At 47.1% G+C, this 16476-nt stretch overlaps 1 protein-coding gene and 1 long non-coding RNA gene across 5 annotated transcripts in view; one reads left to right on the top strand and one right to left on the bottom strand.

The window, feature by feature from the left end:
• Positions 1 to 2428: 2428 nt before the first annotated feature.
• The window catches only part of LOC112307765 (UDP-glucuronosyltransferase 1A6), a 46309-nt gene continuing 32261 nt past the window's right edge, over positions 2429 to 16476 (bottom strand). For all 4 annotated transcript variants that reach the window (XM_045198282.3, XM_024563907.3, XM_045198281.3 and 1 more), the window contains exons 2-5: positions 5453 to 5584; positions 4791 to 4878; positions 4255 to 4474; positions 2429 to 3429 (exon numbers count right to left, since the gene is read on the bottom strand). In XM_045198282.3, coding sequence (XP_045054217.2) covers positions 3132 to 3429; positions 4255 to 4474; positions 4791 to 4878; positions 5453 to 5584 — 738 coding nt within the window. In that variant the 3' untranslated portion in view covers positions 2429 to 3131. The remainder of the gene's footprint in view (positions 3430 to 4254; positions 4475 to 4790; positions 4879 to 5452; positions 5585 to 16476) is intronic.
• Positions 8568 to 13067, top strand: LOC123480127 (uncharacterized). The gene is made up of 2 exons (XR_006656004.2): positions 8568 to 9127; positions 11370 to 13067. It is a non-coding gene; the product is annotated as an uncharacterized lncRNA (long non-coding RNA).

The raw sequence follows: 16476 nt of genomic DNA, 5'->3' as shown, positions 1-16476 counted from the left end.
TCAGATTCTTTCTCCCAGTATTTCAGAACTGAGCAAGAGAGACCCCAGTCAGTGTCCTGTGGGATCTTGGGGCTGAGGGATCTGGGGACTGAGAAGCAGAGAAGGGTAAGAGGGAAGAGTAAAGCTGTTCCTCATAGCACGCAGGGAGGGGAGGACAAGAAAGGCTCCACTCATCCCAGCCCCTCTGGAGGCTTGTCCGTGAGCCGTGCGTCCTTAGGAAACCCATCTCCTTACAAAAGGACCCCCTTTTTGCTTAAGGTATCCCAAGGTGGGTTCTCCTACTTGTAAACAAGAGGCCATAAGGGCTAGAAACACAGGTGCAGAGGAAAGGCAGAACAGCTCAGAGTCCCTGAGACAGACGCGTGTGACAGGGAGCGTGGACAGGAAGCCCGGGAGACGGTCGCTGGGTGGGTCGCAAGGGCCTGGAAGGAGGGTGGACATAGTCCAGGAGTCACCACGGGGCCCGCAGATGTGGGGAAGGAACTGGCATGAACAGCTTGCGTTCCAAAAGCAGCCGGGGGAGGAGCGAGTGGGACTACGGTCAGGGGAAGTCCGGGCTGTCCATGTGACCTCCAGCTCCACCGCGAAGCCAGTGTGTTTAAGATGTCCATGGGTAACACAAGGCACCAAACAGGTGTGAACAAAATTAAAGGCAAGGAACACATGGAGAAAATATACTTCCAGCACATGACAGCGGATCTTCTCATTGGGGCATGAGCATTCTTAGCAAATCCTCAGGGTAACACACCCCGTCAGAAAAGGAATGGAAAAACCAATATGAGAGGCTCATACGCTTGTAAAAATTCAACTCTTCATGGTAATAACAAAATAAAAGCAAATTTAAAACAGGACCCCATGTTTCTTCAAACACATTGAGGCTTTTCCCCCCTAAGATACTGCTTTATACTGCAGAGGGCGTGGGAACCCAGCTTTCTCACACCATCCCGGGAACGCCGTCCCAGGGTGCAGTTTGGGAACAGTTCCAGCCATTCGCCAGGAGATGCGGCAGTGCCCCACCCGGATGTCCCGTGACCTTTTCTCGTTAGTGCACAAGCCCACCTCCAACACCACACCTGCCACGCTCTCCCAGTCTCCCAGGGGTGACGCAGATCCCGGCCCGCAGGATCTGCTGTTGTGGCCGCAATATACACATACACACGGACTACAGAAATCCTGTGGAGGAAAAGGGGCTGCGTGGCCGCCCTCCAACTTAGAGAGAGGGCCCCCGACACCGCCCCCCCCCACCTGGACAGGCTTTTATTGTTTTTCTGGGCACATTATATGGAGGGCGATCCTCATTTACAATGCACAGGTTCACCACAGGTGATTACCTTTTAAGGACGACAAAGGACAGATCACTGCTAATTACTTCAAAGAGAAGGATGTTACAGCTCAATGGGAAAGCTGCTCACACTCCATACTTGGGTGGTCTAGCACAGACTTTAGAAAGATGAAGATACTCAGTAAACATTTGCTGCCTCAATTCAGGGTGAGGGAGTTTTAGCAAGAGCAAGTCTCATAGCAGTCAAGGTACAATGCAGGCCTGATTCCCACTGGAGAACCTGTCCATGGACATGGGTCCTGCCCGCCAACCTCGCTCCCCACTGGCTTTTCCGAGTGGGGGCTGAGCCACATTTCCCATGCTTGGAATGGTTCCCCACACAGGAGCTCTCTGGCTCCCGGGGCCCCCGTGCTGACTGGAAGTGCAAGAAATTAATACCACTTGGGACCAGCCAATTACTGTCAAGGCGAGGGTTCAGCGACCCCAGGGCTTCGCTTCTTGGTGGGAGAAGTCTGGTGCGTTTTCTGCACCAGCAGCTGGCATTCACTAGGGGGCTTCAGGTCTATCACCCACAGCTTCTTGGCGGTCATCACCCCTCACCCCGGTCCCCGCGCCCGTGTCAGGGTTGCTTTCAATTCGCAAACAAACCTCTTGCCCTTGAATCCTTGTGACAAAGGAATCCAAACTGAGACAGCCGTTGATTTATTACAAAGCTCTTTCCACGGAAACAGTCAGGAATAGGTGCAAAGACTTAGCTTGTTTTTATAGAAGGAAATAAAAGTGGATCCACCCCGAAGTGGTGGCTAAATACCTCTTGGCAAATCTACACAAGAGAGTAATCCTTGGCCACTAAAAACAAATGTTTAAACAAAGAACACTCGCACTAGAGTGAAGCAAAGACGGAAGGTGAGACAAACCAGGAATATTTCACACAGCTGCAATCTTTTCTGTGCATTTGCCACATAGTCACGGTGACTATTTCTGAGAGACATGACTACAGGCAACTTTTATTTTCTTGTGGGCGTGTGTGGGCAAGTCTGTACTTCTGGAAATTTCTGCCTTAACGATGCATGACTTTTGTAACTAGCACGTGCAATTTAGCGATAAATAAAGGCCACACCAATGAAGAGAAAAACACCTGAGAAATACGACATAAAAATTTATTGATCTGGTTTTAGTTGTGGGACACACACCAGAGAAAAGTATACTTTGGGCTTTTATCAAAGTCAGATGCCGTTGGCGCAAGCGATGAGTGCCCTCTCAACCACGCTCGCTGCCCACCCATCTGAGACATCGTTCTTCCCCCCCGCCCCGAAAACAGAAATCACACACGCCTCTCAAGGGACACTGTGCTGGTCTTTCATTCAAGTACAAGGCACCGAGCATTAAAGGGACACACATTCCCTTCATTATGTACACAAAGTGACATCTACGAAGCACAGAAATAAATGGGGAGCTGCCATTCTTACTGAAGGAATTGATCACAACAGTCTTTAGAGGCAGATGGTGTCAGAACTGTCACCGGTGTTGGGGGCCAGGGGGCAGCCTTGGCTCCCAAACTGGCCCCCTTCTGAGTGAGAGAAGCAAGGCAGAGTGAAGGAGGCCCCGTCCCCTCTCGGCAAGTCACCTGAGAGGTAGCCAGTGTGGTCCAAAAAAGGTGGGGGGGGGGGCCAGAAAACATGTTCACATGTTTCTATCTGTAGGGGTGACTACCAATTAAATTATTTCTATTTTTAAAAAACCACTCTGGGGTGTCTAAGGTAATACAGCCAAGTATCCCCTCAATGGGTATAACATGAATTTAACACTGACTCCGCAGATTCGGCCCCTTCGTTCCCCCCCACACTCCTCAGTGCGCCTTGGATTTCTGAGATTTCTTAGCTCTCCGCTTTTTCCCAAAACATTTGCTGCAGCCAAAGGCACAACATTTATAGACAATGAAGACCACCCCCAGCACAATGGCCAAGAGGAAGCCGATCACGTCCAAAGAGTGGTACTGGTACCAGGTGAGGTCGTGGGCCGCGGGGCGCAGGTGCGCCGCTCCCTTGTGCCTCATCACGAACTCCACCCAGAACACGGCCAGGTCCAGCGGCTCGATGGGGCGGTCCTTGTGAAGGCTGGAGAGGCGCATGATGTTTTCCTTGTAGCTGCGCATAAAGACAGACATGTGAGTGCTGGGGACACGGGCGGCAGGCAGCTCCCCACCCTTTGTGCCTCCAGTGAGACACGCTACCAGATTCTTCCACACTCGCTAGAGAAATGTGTCTATTATAAGAAGCGATGAACACATGCAATGCCTACCCACAATGCTCTTTATCTCCAGGGAGGGAGGGGAGGTGAAAAGAAAGAGAAAGAGAGAAAGAAGGAAAGAAAGAGAGAGAGAAAGAGAGAGAGAGAGAGAGAGAGAGAGAGAGAGAGAGAGAAGAAAGAAAAGAAAGAAAGAAAGAGAAGAAAGAAAATAAAGAAAGAAGAAAGAAAAGAGAGAAAGAAAGAGAGAGAAGAGAGAAAACTGGAAGCCAAAAGTATTATTTTAAACTATTTGAAAAAATAATTTATTTCTTTTCTTTTTTATTTTTAGTGACAACTTTGTAGGAAATTAAATTATACTTTATAAGTAGATAAAGAAATAAAGAAAAGGGTCATATTAGAAATTATGAGCAATTCCCCATTCGAATTTGTAAACAGTCACATCTAGTCAAAAGAAAAACCCATTTTTATGTCCATTTCCGAGACAATGAAGTTAATTGATCTAAATTTTGCAGGAGGCTGTCTACACAGCCCATGAAAGCAAATGGGCTGCTGTTCATTCGGCACAGTATTGACAGCTGAATCAGAACATCCAAATCCCAGATGGCTTAGATGTCTCAGTGCCTAGTACCCCTACAAACAGAGTGTGATGTATTAGTTTGAATATTTACTGTGACTGCAGTGGGCAGAACACACGTAGTATTCCTCTACACCCTCTCTCTTACCTTTTGTCATTAATGACAGTTTTGAGGGCATTGGCTAAATCTTCGGAGGTCATTTCCAGGACGTTCAAGGTCACGCCTGCCCCCCGGGTCTCCATGCGCTTCGCATTGTCCATCTGATCCCCGAACAAGGGCAGCATCACCATTGGAACCCCGTTGCATATTCCTTCATAGATACCATGGGAGCCAGAATGTGTGATAAAGGCACGTGTCTTCGGGTGACCTGGGAGGCGGCAGGGAGGGATGCAGTGGTCAAGGCGCCAGGTGTCACATTCTGGCATCGCCTAGGTTCTGAAAGCACTCTAAGCACTCAGTGCTATCCTGTGTGGCCCTTGCAGACGTTTGCAGAAGAAAATGTGGCGGAGATGCCCCGCCCCCACCCCCACCCTCCCCGCCCCGCCCCGCCCCAGGTAATAAGCAAAGTGGGATATGTCGGCCATAATATTTTCCAGCTAGACAACCCTTCAGAACGGCTGTGCCTAAGCCCCTTTCTTAATTTGACCTCGGTTGGACGTACACATCGAATCCTCTCCACATACCAAGCAGGTCATTTTGGGGCAGCCACTTGACAAGGATTGTATTCTTCGCAAGGTTCGGCGGCCGGGGTCCCGTGTACCGCCACAGGACCTTACGGAGGAGAGGGGGTTTAAAGAACATAATGTGATTTTTTTTTAAACTCTGCTACAGTGGCTAGAAACTGGAGTCTTCTGAATGAACAAACCCTCATGGGGGTAGGGACTAAAAAGGCTCTGGGGGCTGGTAACATTTTGTGAATTTGTAAAAATTTACCAAGCTCTATACATTTATGATTTTTGCACTTTTCTGCACTTCAGGGGAAAGTCTACTTAATAAAATGAGTGAATGTAGAACTATAATTATGTGCCTTCATTGTCCTAACCAACAGCTTTCTGGGGAAATATTTCTACCTAATATGAAGAGACAACATATTATTTATTTTACTTTTAAATTAAGTTCTCCTTCACACACTTCCGAGTCTCTTAGAGAAGATGAGCCATCTGGGCGTCTTGGACCTGGGTTTGACAGAGCAGCTAAGAGTGGAATTGCAAAAAGAAGAACTTGGGATTAATGACTGAGACGAGGCAGGGAACCCAAGTCTAAGGTCCAATAATAGAATTAATTCATAAGTGGGCATGTGGGGTTGCAACTCTTGGGACAATAGGGAGGTGTGGCATCTTCTTACTGTCTGAGGTATTTTGCCCAAAGCATCAGCAATTTCCATAGCTCTGGTCTCCGGAATCTCCGAGATCATCGAACCCAAAGAGAAAACCACGATTCCGTGTTCGCCAGAGGCATTAACATAGGCTTCAAATTCCTAGAGGCAGAAGAGAAATTTCCAGTTAATTGTTCTCGTATTCATTGGGTGCCTGCACGAACTGAACTATGACTCAGACAGCTTTCTCCACAGAATGGGATTTAGCCTTAGCTGGGTAGCTCAGTTGGTTGGCGCATCATCCTGTACACCAGAAGGTTTGATTCCCAGTAGGGGCACATACTTAGGTTGCAGGTTCGATCCCCAGTTGGGGTGTGTGTGGGAGACAACCGATCGATGTTTCTCTCTTATGGATGTTTCTCTCTCTCTCTCTCTCTCTCTCTCTCTCTCTCTCTCCCTCATAAGTAAAAACGTGTCCTCGGGGTGAGGATTTAACAAAAACAACGTGGTGTAAGGGGTGTGTGTGCGTGTGCATGTGTGATAGAGACATAACGCATCACTGTGTGTTACAGCACTTCTGCCTGCCCCACTCCCTGTCACAGGAGAGAGGCTCCTTGCTCACAGGCTCAGCGCGGAGCTCTCTCTCTTGAGGTGAGAGGCAGAGTCCAGGTAGTGTGCTCATTTTCCAGCAGGACAGCAATCAGAGGTGAGGCCAGGTCCAGCCCCCAGGTCTTTGGGCAGCTGGGGAGGTTCCGGGGAGAGAGCAGGCTTCAGGGAAAGAGCAGAAGACAGCAGAAGGCAGTGGGGAGGGAGCGGGGAGAGGTGAGCTAAGTGGGCCTCAGAGGGAGCGGAGAGAACTTTTCGCTGGGACGGAAATGCTGGGGGAGAGGAAAGCTGGGCAGAGAGGGTTTCAGAATGCTTCCTATGGACTCTAAACCTCCTGTACTTCCCCTTTAAGAAAGACTATAGTAAAGGTCTGTATGACTTGTCAAGGCTTCTGCAATATTCTTCTTCTGTGGAGAGAGTGAGTAGAGTCAAAGCAGCGGCTACAGAGCGCTAAGGATTGGGCTCACGGTTAAGGAAAACCCTCAGATAGAAGACAGCCTTTTGCAGTGCTCATGGCCCACAGCCTGCAGCCGACTTCCCCATGGCCACCGATCCTGTGTGTGATGCGAGAGCACAGTCATATCAACTCAGCGTGGAAACTTAGCCAGCCAGACTTCCGTGTGTCCAGCTTTTCGGGAGAAGAGCTTTCTCAAGAGCGTGAATCCACTTTCCTGCCTTAACAAGAAGAATACGCAGGAGTGTATTTGACTCTCCCTTTGCTGGTTCCGTGACGGACCATAAAAAGCAAAACGCTCTTCGCTAGGTCTGAGAGACACAAAGTCAGGGACAGAAGCCCTGGCCGAGAGTGCACCAGCAACCTGGGCCCCTTCTGCACAGTTCAGAAAACAGCAAGGGCATGTGGGGAAACCTCGGTTAGCAAAGCCTCCGTGGGCAGAATGGACAGGCACGGACCCCCAACCCACCCAGCATGTGACCTTCACCGATTGCTCATGTCCTGGTCCAGAGGCTGACTCCTTATAGCAACATGTCCATCACTGTCATCCGAGGGAGGCCACACCTAGAAGGCCACACCACTGTCTCCGGCAAAGAGTTCCCGTGGGCGTTACAGCCTCGGCTCTTTAAGGACGGAACTCAAATCGAAGGGACTTGGTTCTGAAGAAGCTTCCAGGCCAGATGACCCAAGGAATGAGGAGTGAAGAACAGACATGGGCTGTGTGCCAAGGCCTCTACCGATCACACCAGCTGGTTTCCCTGCCACGTGCAAGGCAGCATCATTTAAAAACCAGGGGGCAGGGGGGCGGGAGCTGACTTGATTCAAAGGCCTTCCTGGTGCTGATGGCGTCCTGTTGCCATCAGTTCATTGTTTTTATCAAAGAGTGATTGTTTTCCGACCAAAGGAGTTTGGGCGCATTTGAACTGTGAACAGTGAGTGATTTTCTAGTGAACAATGACTGTTACACAGCGAGCCGTGGTCCCTTGGAGGAAGCACCGTGGGATTTTAGAAATCGCCCATGTATAGGGGGTGAGAAACAGGGATGGCAGAGGGGCCAGCTATGGAGCTGATTACGGTTACGGCCTATTGAAGACCTACCCTGGAGTAACACGGCATAGACGTTGGAGATGGGCATCGGACGAAAGCTCTGAAAGCATGCGACAGTCGGCAAGATTAACTACAGCGTGGAGACGGGAACCTGGAGGTGAGAGTGCTGGCCTTGTCTCCAGGAAGACAGTAAGGAAGCCCCTAGATTCAACCCTCGGCAACGATCTTAGCTCGCTCTGTCTGCGCACGACCTTTGAGGCCAAGTCCGGTTTTCAGGACACATACACACGCACACGCACATACATAGGTGCACACCTGCACCTGCACACATGCACACATGCACACACAGTGGGAATTCACTCACAGGGAACAGAGCAAGAAATAAGTACGGCCATTTCCCCCAACTGTAGGTTACTGAAGATCTAATCAACTCCCTGAGAGTCTCCAAAGAATGCCAAGGGCATCAGTGAGACTTTGCGATGTGGCCAGGTTGGCCCAGAACAGAGAGGTGTCCTGGAGCAGGGACTTCCGGTGTTAAAACCCGAACAGCCCTGAACAGACCCGGAGGTCGGTCACCCTGGATGTGAGACGTAGGAGACTTCTGACAGGGCTCAGCACGCGTGGTTTTCGGACTCTGCCAGGTTTGATTCAGAGCGTGACGGGGAAGAACACTGACCAGCATCCTCGGAGGGGCGCCCACTGTCTTGCCCACCCTCCCAGCCCCAGACTCTCTCCCAGGCCTCCGGCTCCTGGCAGCTGTGTCTCGGCCTTTTCCGCCAGGCTTGTCTGAGAGGCCCAGGAGGCCAGAATCATCCTCCACTTACCACGCTGTATTTTGGGTTTGTGGCAAGGACATCCTACAGATGCTTTTTCTGAGGTCCCTCCTCCTTAAGGTCTGCACTTTGGCCCTCATTCCGGGGGAGGGGCAGCTCAGCTCCAAGCAAGCCCTCCCTTCACTCCTGAGTGAAAGTGCCTGCACGTTCAACCTCGTCTAGAAAGGGACAGATCAAAGTCCCCTTGCTGGCAAACCCTTGTGGTGATCAAAACCTAGATTCCTCGTCCTTGGTTACAGAACATAAAACCTGGTTACAGAGACGCTGTGGAACGCCACATGCTCCATAACCAAGGCTGGCTCTGTAACCAATGGAGTCATGACCACATAACAAACCCTTATTGGCTGAGGTTAAGTTACCATAGAGGCAACCTCAGTCTCACCTCAGGTTACCATAGAAGTAACCTAAGGCTCACCCCATTGGGTATACAGAAGTAAGTTACTATAGAGGTAACCTTAGTACCAAGAACACATAACATACCTACCATGGTGATTGCTATGTTACAGCCTATAATGGAGTCATGTGTGTAAAAAAGAAAAAACACTCTATGTAACAAAGTTATATAACAAAAGGCTATATATTAGAAGCTTGGACAATAAAGATTGCCTTTGGCGGTTTGCCTCTGGCCATTCACCTTCCCTCCAGAGTGGTGTCTTATTTGCAGCTCCTCAAATGGTGCCCCGTGTGAGGACCTCGAAGGAGCTGGTCGGGACTGATTGCACCGCCAGCGAAACCGAAAGTGTCAGGAGTGGACTACTTTCGTAGGTAATCAGCTCTAACCATGGGGAATTCCATGACTAAAGAGCAACAGGTATTCTTTAATCTCTTAAAACAGTTGGTAAAGTTTCAGGCTGTGAGATTGAAGATAAACAGTTGCTTGCACTTTTGCAGTGTGTAAAATATCACTGCCCGTGGTTCCTGGATAGGGTACTCTAGCTACCACCACGGTTTGGAGGCGGACATAAAGAAACTATGTTTCAGTGTCTTAAAAAAGCCCAAAGAGAAGGATGCTTCTTTTTCCAGTAACTCTTCCTACTTGTTTATGCCAGAGCCGTGACCTTTTATTATAAAAATAAAATATAGGAATGCAATCTCCCGGGGAGAACTAGCCCTTCTCCGCGGAAGATAAGCACCAATTTTTCTGAGCATTTCCTTAGGGAAGAACTGGCTATTCTCCCTAAGGAAACGGTTAGTTAAGTCACATAAGGCCCTTGGCGCCTAACAGCTTCTTTTTTTTTTTTTTCCTTTGGCGCTCGCACCGGCCCAGCTTGGGCTCTGCGCGCCACCACCAAGCCACCCCCCAGCAGGACGCCGTAGCGTCTACCGCTGCCGCCACTGCCGCCGCAGCAGTGCCCCATCCCCGCTGCGGCCACCGCCGCTGCCTCCATCTTTCCCACAGGGTCTAGAAGTTAGAATTCCCAGCCTTCACCCAGGCGGCCCTGCTAGCTCAGTCGAAAGCGCTTAGGACCCTTAATCTTAGAGTCGAAGGGTCAAGCCCTGCCTTAGGCTTTTACAAAGAAAGGAGAAGTACTTTTAAAACTACCGCTATTTTTTTCAGCCGCCTTCCCATTGCGAACTGGGAAGCCAAAGAAAACTGTAACCCCTTATATAGACCTGATTGCTGAAGTATTCTCTAAGGCAAGAAAAAGAGTTCTTAGTTTAGCAAAACAAGATCCCTTAAATATTTAAGTTCCTATTTCTATGACTAATTTTAAAAACCTACTAATGAATAGTCTAACTTTTCAGGGTGCTATAGCAGATTATCTTAGAAGAACTAGGTATAGCCTGCCTTCTTTTAAGGTATTACAAGCTTTTCAATTTTTTCCTTTTACATTTCCCGAGATCATAACCGACTCCCCAATTACTGGAGCAATAACTATGTTTACAGATAGCTCTGGAAAAACCGGCACTGCTGGCATAACTTGGCAGGATAAACAAGGATATTGGCAAAAGTGCTCTCAAAAGGGGGTCCTTTCTACTCAAAAGGCAGAGTTAGCTGCTATAATTTTAGGTTTACAGACTTTTGCTAAAGAGTCTTGTAACATTATTAGTGATTCATCCTATGCTGTGCAATTAGTGCGGAGGATCTATGAAGCAGTGATTAATGCTAAAGATCACCAACTTATGACTCTCCTCTTTAAGTTGCAACAATTAATGTTGAATAGACAGCACGCATGTTATACTGCTCATGTCCGTAGTCATTCCAAACTTCCTGGTCCTATCTCTCTCGGAAATTTCTGTGCAGATATTATTATCTCCAGTTTAGCTCTAAATGCTGCCAGAAGTTCACATAATTTTTACCATCTAAATTATCGAGCCCTTATGAAGGAGTTTCAGCTGACAAAAAGTCAAGCTCAGGACATTATACGTGCCTGTCCAGATTGCCAGCAAGTAAGTGCTAACCCCTATCTTATAGGAATTAATCCTAGAGGCTTAATCGCCAATGAATTACAGCAAACTAATATAACTCATGTCCCTGAATTTGGTCGTCAAAAATTTGTGCATGTCAGTCTTGACACCTTTCCACGTATGATCTTTGCCTTCGCTCACACTGGAAAAAAAACAAAAAGATGTCAAGACACATCTATCAGGAAGTATAGCATATATAGGAAAACCTAAACAAATCAAGACTGGTAATAGGCCAGGTTATACTAGGAAGGCTATAAAAACCTTTTTGTTAGAATAGAGTATAAGGCACACAACTGGTATCCCTCACAATCCCACAGGCCAGGCTATGATTGAAAGAGCCCATCTAATCCTAAAACTGCATCTCAAAAACAAAAAAGGGGGAATTTACTCACCCCCACACAACAATTATCTAAAGCTCTGTTTACACTAAACTATTTAAATATTTTGGATTCAGGCCTAACTGCGGCCCAGATGCATCACTCAAAGTTAAAGGAGCTACCTCGTCCTCTGGTCCTGTATAAAGGCCGTGAGAACTGCCTTTGGAAGGGACCGGTCGAGTTAATAACCTGGGGGAGAGGGTGTGTTTTATCTCCAACAGGGCCCTTGTGGTTGCCGGCGAAGAGAATGAAAACTAGGAGACCCCAACAGCATAGAGCACACTCTCCTCAAATTACTTGGGTTTCCATAAAGCAGCTGGATGAGGAAGCACACCAGCTCCTTCTTGCTCAAGGAGCCCCAGAAACTCCTGAGAATAAACTTCTAACGTATAGTGCCTTAATTACACGGAATTCACAATGGTGTTACTCCCTACTTTTCTGCTTGATGACTTTTTGCCCACTCGTGGCTGGCAACATTTACTGGGCACATGTTCTTGATCCACCTACTTTTCAATTACAAGCGTGGAATAACCCAAGCCCTCCAATCTTCGCCACTGAAAATACTACTTTTCATGGATGGAGCTTTCCTCATGATGAACTGACCCGGGTCCAACGATCGCATGAGCTCAGTCAAGTATTAACATAGACTACTCTGTCTCCTCCTCTCTGTGTTACGGGAATAGATGATGCATATTGTTTAGGGTACTTAGATATAATGTTACAACACAATTCCTTCCACTGTTTGGCAAGGAATCTAGAAGTCAACTGCGTGGGGCCAATTATGATTATTTGTATGTTTCAGGACTCAACCTTACTAATTATGATCCTTATAGCTCTCTCCCATCCTCATGTACTTTAAGTAGCCTGTCTAGTAGTACTTGGCTGTAGAAACCATGTCTAGGAACTATGCATTTCTGGAAGAATTTGGGCAATTAGACTCTGTATGATTATAGCCCTTGCTTCACATTGTGGAATGGGGCTCGCCCAATCCAAGGCCCGATGAATGTGTTAGGATAGTCCAATGTTGGATCTAGTGAAGGGGTTTATTCCATAAGAAGTAAAAATATTACAACACCTAAACATACCCACTGGTGGTTGGTCTCCCAGCTCTTTGCTGAGCAATGTTCGGGACACAGGCATATAAACATTTCCCAAAAGACAGTAGATGTACAAGAGCATCAATGCTATAATGTTACTGTATGTACAAGTCATCCATATCTTTTTCTGCTAGCCAAAAATGTCTCCTTACAAGAACAAGAGTCAAAGTTTAAGGTCACTGTGTTCTCAGGAACCTTTGAAAAATTGCTTAAATATTTGGCATCAATTCCAATGGTTAAATCCTAAAACCTGGTTCTCTAGAATTTTACCAAGCAATTGGTTTCTTTTTATAATACTGATAATGATTTTAATAGTTGGAAAATTATTCACAGGTATGTGTTCTTAGTTTTCTTCTCAAAAACAAAAAAGGGGGAATATGTGGTGATCAAAACCTAGATTCCTCGTCCTTGGTTACAGAACATAAAACCTGGTTACAGAGACGCTGTGGAACGCCACATGCTCCATAACCGAGGCTGGCTCTGTAACCAATGGAGTCATGACCACATAACAAACCCTATTGGCTGAGGTTAAGTTACCATAGAGGCAACCTCAGTCTCACCTCAGGTTACCATAGAAGTAATCTAAGGCTCACCCCATTGGGTATACAGAAGTAAGTTACTATAGAGGTAACCTTAGTACCAAGAACACATAACATACCTACCATGGTGATTGCTATGTTACAGCCTATAATGGAGTCATGTGTGTAAAAAAGAAAAAACACTTTATGTAACAAAGTTATATAACAAAAGGCTATATATTAGAAGCGTGGACAATAAAGATTGCCTTTGGTGGTTTGCCTCTGGCCATTCACCTTCCCTCGAGAGTGGTGTCTTATTTGCAGCTCCTCAAACCCTCCCACACCCACTTGGCAACTAGCGGGGTGCGGTAACACCAACGGAACCCACAAGTCAGAAACACCCACAGTTAAATGTCAGCACTTGGCTAAAGCTTACATGGCACGGAACTTCCCCTACAGCTCCCAAAGGCAGTCTATGCAGATTGCGTCACCCTGGACAGGCCTGTCCTGGCCCAGCTCCACGGGAGTCAATAATGGTACAGTGCCCCCCTCCCTACAGGGCAAAACCTCCCCTCAACCTCGCTGCAACTTCGCAGATTCCGGGATGGCCAAAGAGTGGAGAGGTGTGTTTATCAACCAAAAATAACCCTCGATTCCCCCACCTCTTACCACCTTCCAGAGAAATGAGGTTCTGGCTAAAGTTAAAGCACTCTCCCGCTCCCATGAGGCCTTTAAAATACTTCCTTACTCTCTCTGAGAGTTTCGTAATTTTAGGTCCAGGCTCTTATTCATTTTCCCCTCCCAAATGTCTTTAGTTTTGCAAGAACCCTTATTAAGCACTTAGCATGTTGGAAGCATGTCACTTTTTCATTACGCATGGAGAGGCACCTTCACATACTGGGGGGCGTCCCCGGTCACCAGTCTTTCTTCTCCTCGCCCTCTTCAAGCCTCTGTTCTCCCTGACCTTCTGTTTGGCTCTTTTCCCTGCACCCGCTCTACATGGATGAACTTCACCTCGGCATCCCTCACCCTGAGAGGGAAACGACGTCCTGGAATTCTCGAGTCCCCTTCCTTTGCTCTCAGTGCTGTTCTGCCACCTGTTGTCTTTCGGGCCTCCCAAAGGTATGTCGAATGCCAGGCTATGCTTTCTCTGTGGACTCTCTTGATCAAATAAAGATTTTATCTTTAATCTTGAAGTTTAGGACCTTAACCAAGAGCACTGGGAATAAGATAATCTCCAGTAAAGGAATGAAAGTACAGAGCGTGTTGACCCCGAGAAAGAGGATACCTACCAAGGAGAATTCCTGGTGGCTAACTGGGCTCAAGTTTACAAAGAGCCCAGCAGCTGTTTCTGAACATGGGGCCTCTCCTGCAAACCTTGCTTCAGGAAGAAGCTGCAGGAAGCTGCCTGCCTCCCCTAGCCTTACAAAGGAGCTTCTGGAATCCTATTTCAATCAACAAGACTGAGGCTTCCCCATCCCATTGGAACTGCTTAGCTATATTCCCTCTCCCTCCCCATCACCATCATCACCAACCAATCAGGGGTGCTCCATTCTAATCTATCAGGACAGTGTTTTTTTGGACCATTCAAACTGCAAGGATTTGGATTCCTCATTTGCATGAGGATAAACCCATCAGGGATCAGGGGCAGGGATTTTCTCCCAGGCTCTGGGGGCGCACTTTTCCTTTCCACCCAAGACTGAATCACTCGGGCTGCATTTTTCTGGAAGACTTTTCCCCAGAGCAGAGCAGGGCAGATGAGCAGGGCAGGGCACAGCGGAGCGGAGCAGACAGAGAAGAGGAGAGCTGTCTAGCTGGACAGGGGCCTTCCCCGAGGTCCTCCCCACAGCCGTGCTCTTTCATAATTGGACGGTAACACTACTGAACTGCTCCACAGCCACGCTGTATCACAATACAGTTGTTTGCACTGAATAAAGTTTCCCTCTTCACCGCACCCCCAGTCAGGGGTTCCTGTTGGCATTGAATTGGCGCCAACGACCATCCCATCGGTTGACAAGTAGCATCTTTAACTAACAAAGGGGGAAAAAGTAAATAAATAGCAACTTGACACACCAGCAAAAATCAAGAAGAGGAGAAATGATGAAGTAAAGTAAAAAGAAGTCAAATGGAATAATTATAATCAACTCTATTCATTGTTAAATTAAGTGCAAACAGGCAAAATTCACCCATTAAAGGAAACTGTATGACCAATTAAAAAATACCAGCTGTGGTTTGTTGGGTTTTTTTTAAGAAGAATAGAAAAGCTTGAAGACAAAAGAGAACCAAAGGGGTACTAGGGAAATGTAAATAAGAACAATGCAGGGATGGTAATATTAATATTCCACCAAAAAAAGTGGAGTTTCAAATTAAAGCATTGAATAAGACAAGGAGGGTTACTGTCAAGTACAATTTACAATACAACGACATTCTCACATTTAAGCTTGCTTGCACCAAACAAAGCAGCGAGTCAAAACAATCCACCACTTAGACAAATTTACAGGGAAAATATATATTGATAAATAATAATTAAAATGTGATATAAAAATGCAGTTGATAAATTTCGGCAGTCTCTTCCATTAATCATCCTATAATTAAAAAAGAAATCATTTAAATAAATAAAGTCCAATTGCCAAAACAAACAGTGGCAAACATAATGTAAGGTGGTGAAATGAAGAATGATTGCTATTAAAATCTGGAGCAAAACAGGTATCCTTGCTATTGCCAAATTTATTCAATTATTTTTAGAGATTCTAGTTAATTCAATAAGACTGATAGTTGGCATGGAATTTAGAACAGAAAAACTCTAATTTCTTTTTTGGAAAATGACTGCATGCTAGTTTTTTAAATGGTAAAAACCAATTATTTAGATGAGATGGCTGAACATCTCATCTCATGAGTAGATAACCAGCTAGAGGCAGAACTGGAAAAAATATTGATACAGGGTGCAGCCAGGGGGCCCCAAAATAGGGATTTGTAATTGGGTCAAGAACTCAGGGTGTCCAGGAAATATTAAAATATGTATATAGGATGCCCTTACCCCCAAAAGTCTGAACTAGGGGATGGGACACATGGAGCAGGGTCATTGAGAGTTGTTTTGCATAGCAACAGTTCTGCAGATAACCTCTGGCATGGTCATTTAACATGTCTATAAGTTTTAACTGGTTTTATGGATATGTTAAATAGCTGTGGCCAAGCTTTGAGCCAGGGAGATGGGAGTGACTTCCACCCATGATGAGGCAACTCCCCTCTGGTTACAGCACCTGCGTGAGAGCTTGAAGATGATTGGCTCCACGCCACAGGGCCACGCCTGTCTGGACTTACTATGGCAGCTCAGAAAAGCTGGAAAAATACGGGAATGCTGGCAGGTGTAGGCAATTGTGGGAGGAGTCTGAAACAGGGCTGCAGAGGAAGATTGGCACTGGGATTTAAACCCAGGCATGGCAGCCATGCTAAGGTGGGAATCACGTGGTTTTGGTGACAGTTGGGACCACACAGCTTTGGGGTGCTCCCTTTTGCCACGTGACTTAGGAAGCAAGAGAGACCTTGCTGGGAAGAAAAGGGGTGAAAGGACTCTTGCTGGTGGGCTCTGAGAAGGTGCCACATGGTTTTGGATTAACTGGAGATCGCGCGGTGATACAGCTGATGGTGCTGGGAACCACAGGAGGCCGGCCAGCCGAGCACGGATTGCTGGGAACCGAGGGGCTACCTGAGCC

The sequence above is a fragment of the Desmodus rotundus genome, chromosome 2 (genome assembly GCF_022682495.2).
Source record: "Desmodus rotundus isolate HL8 chromosome 2, HLdesRot8A.1, whole genome shotgun sequence".
NCBI classification, from domain to species: Eukaryota; Metazoa; Chordata; class Mammalia; order Chiroptera; family Phyllostomidae; genus Desmodus; species Desmodus rotundus.
Note: the sequence above shows the minus strand (reverse complement) of the source record. Positions and strands in the feature narration are given on the sequence as shown.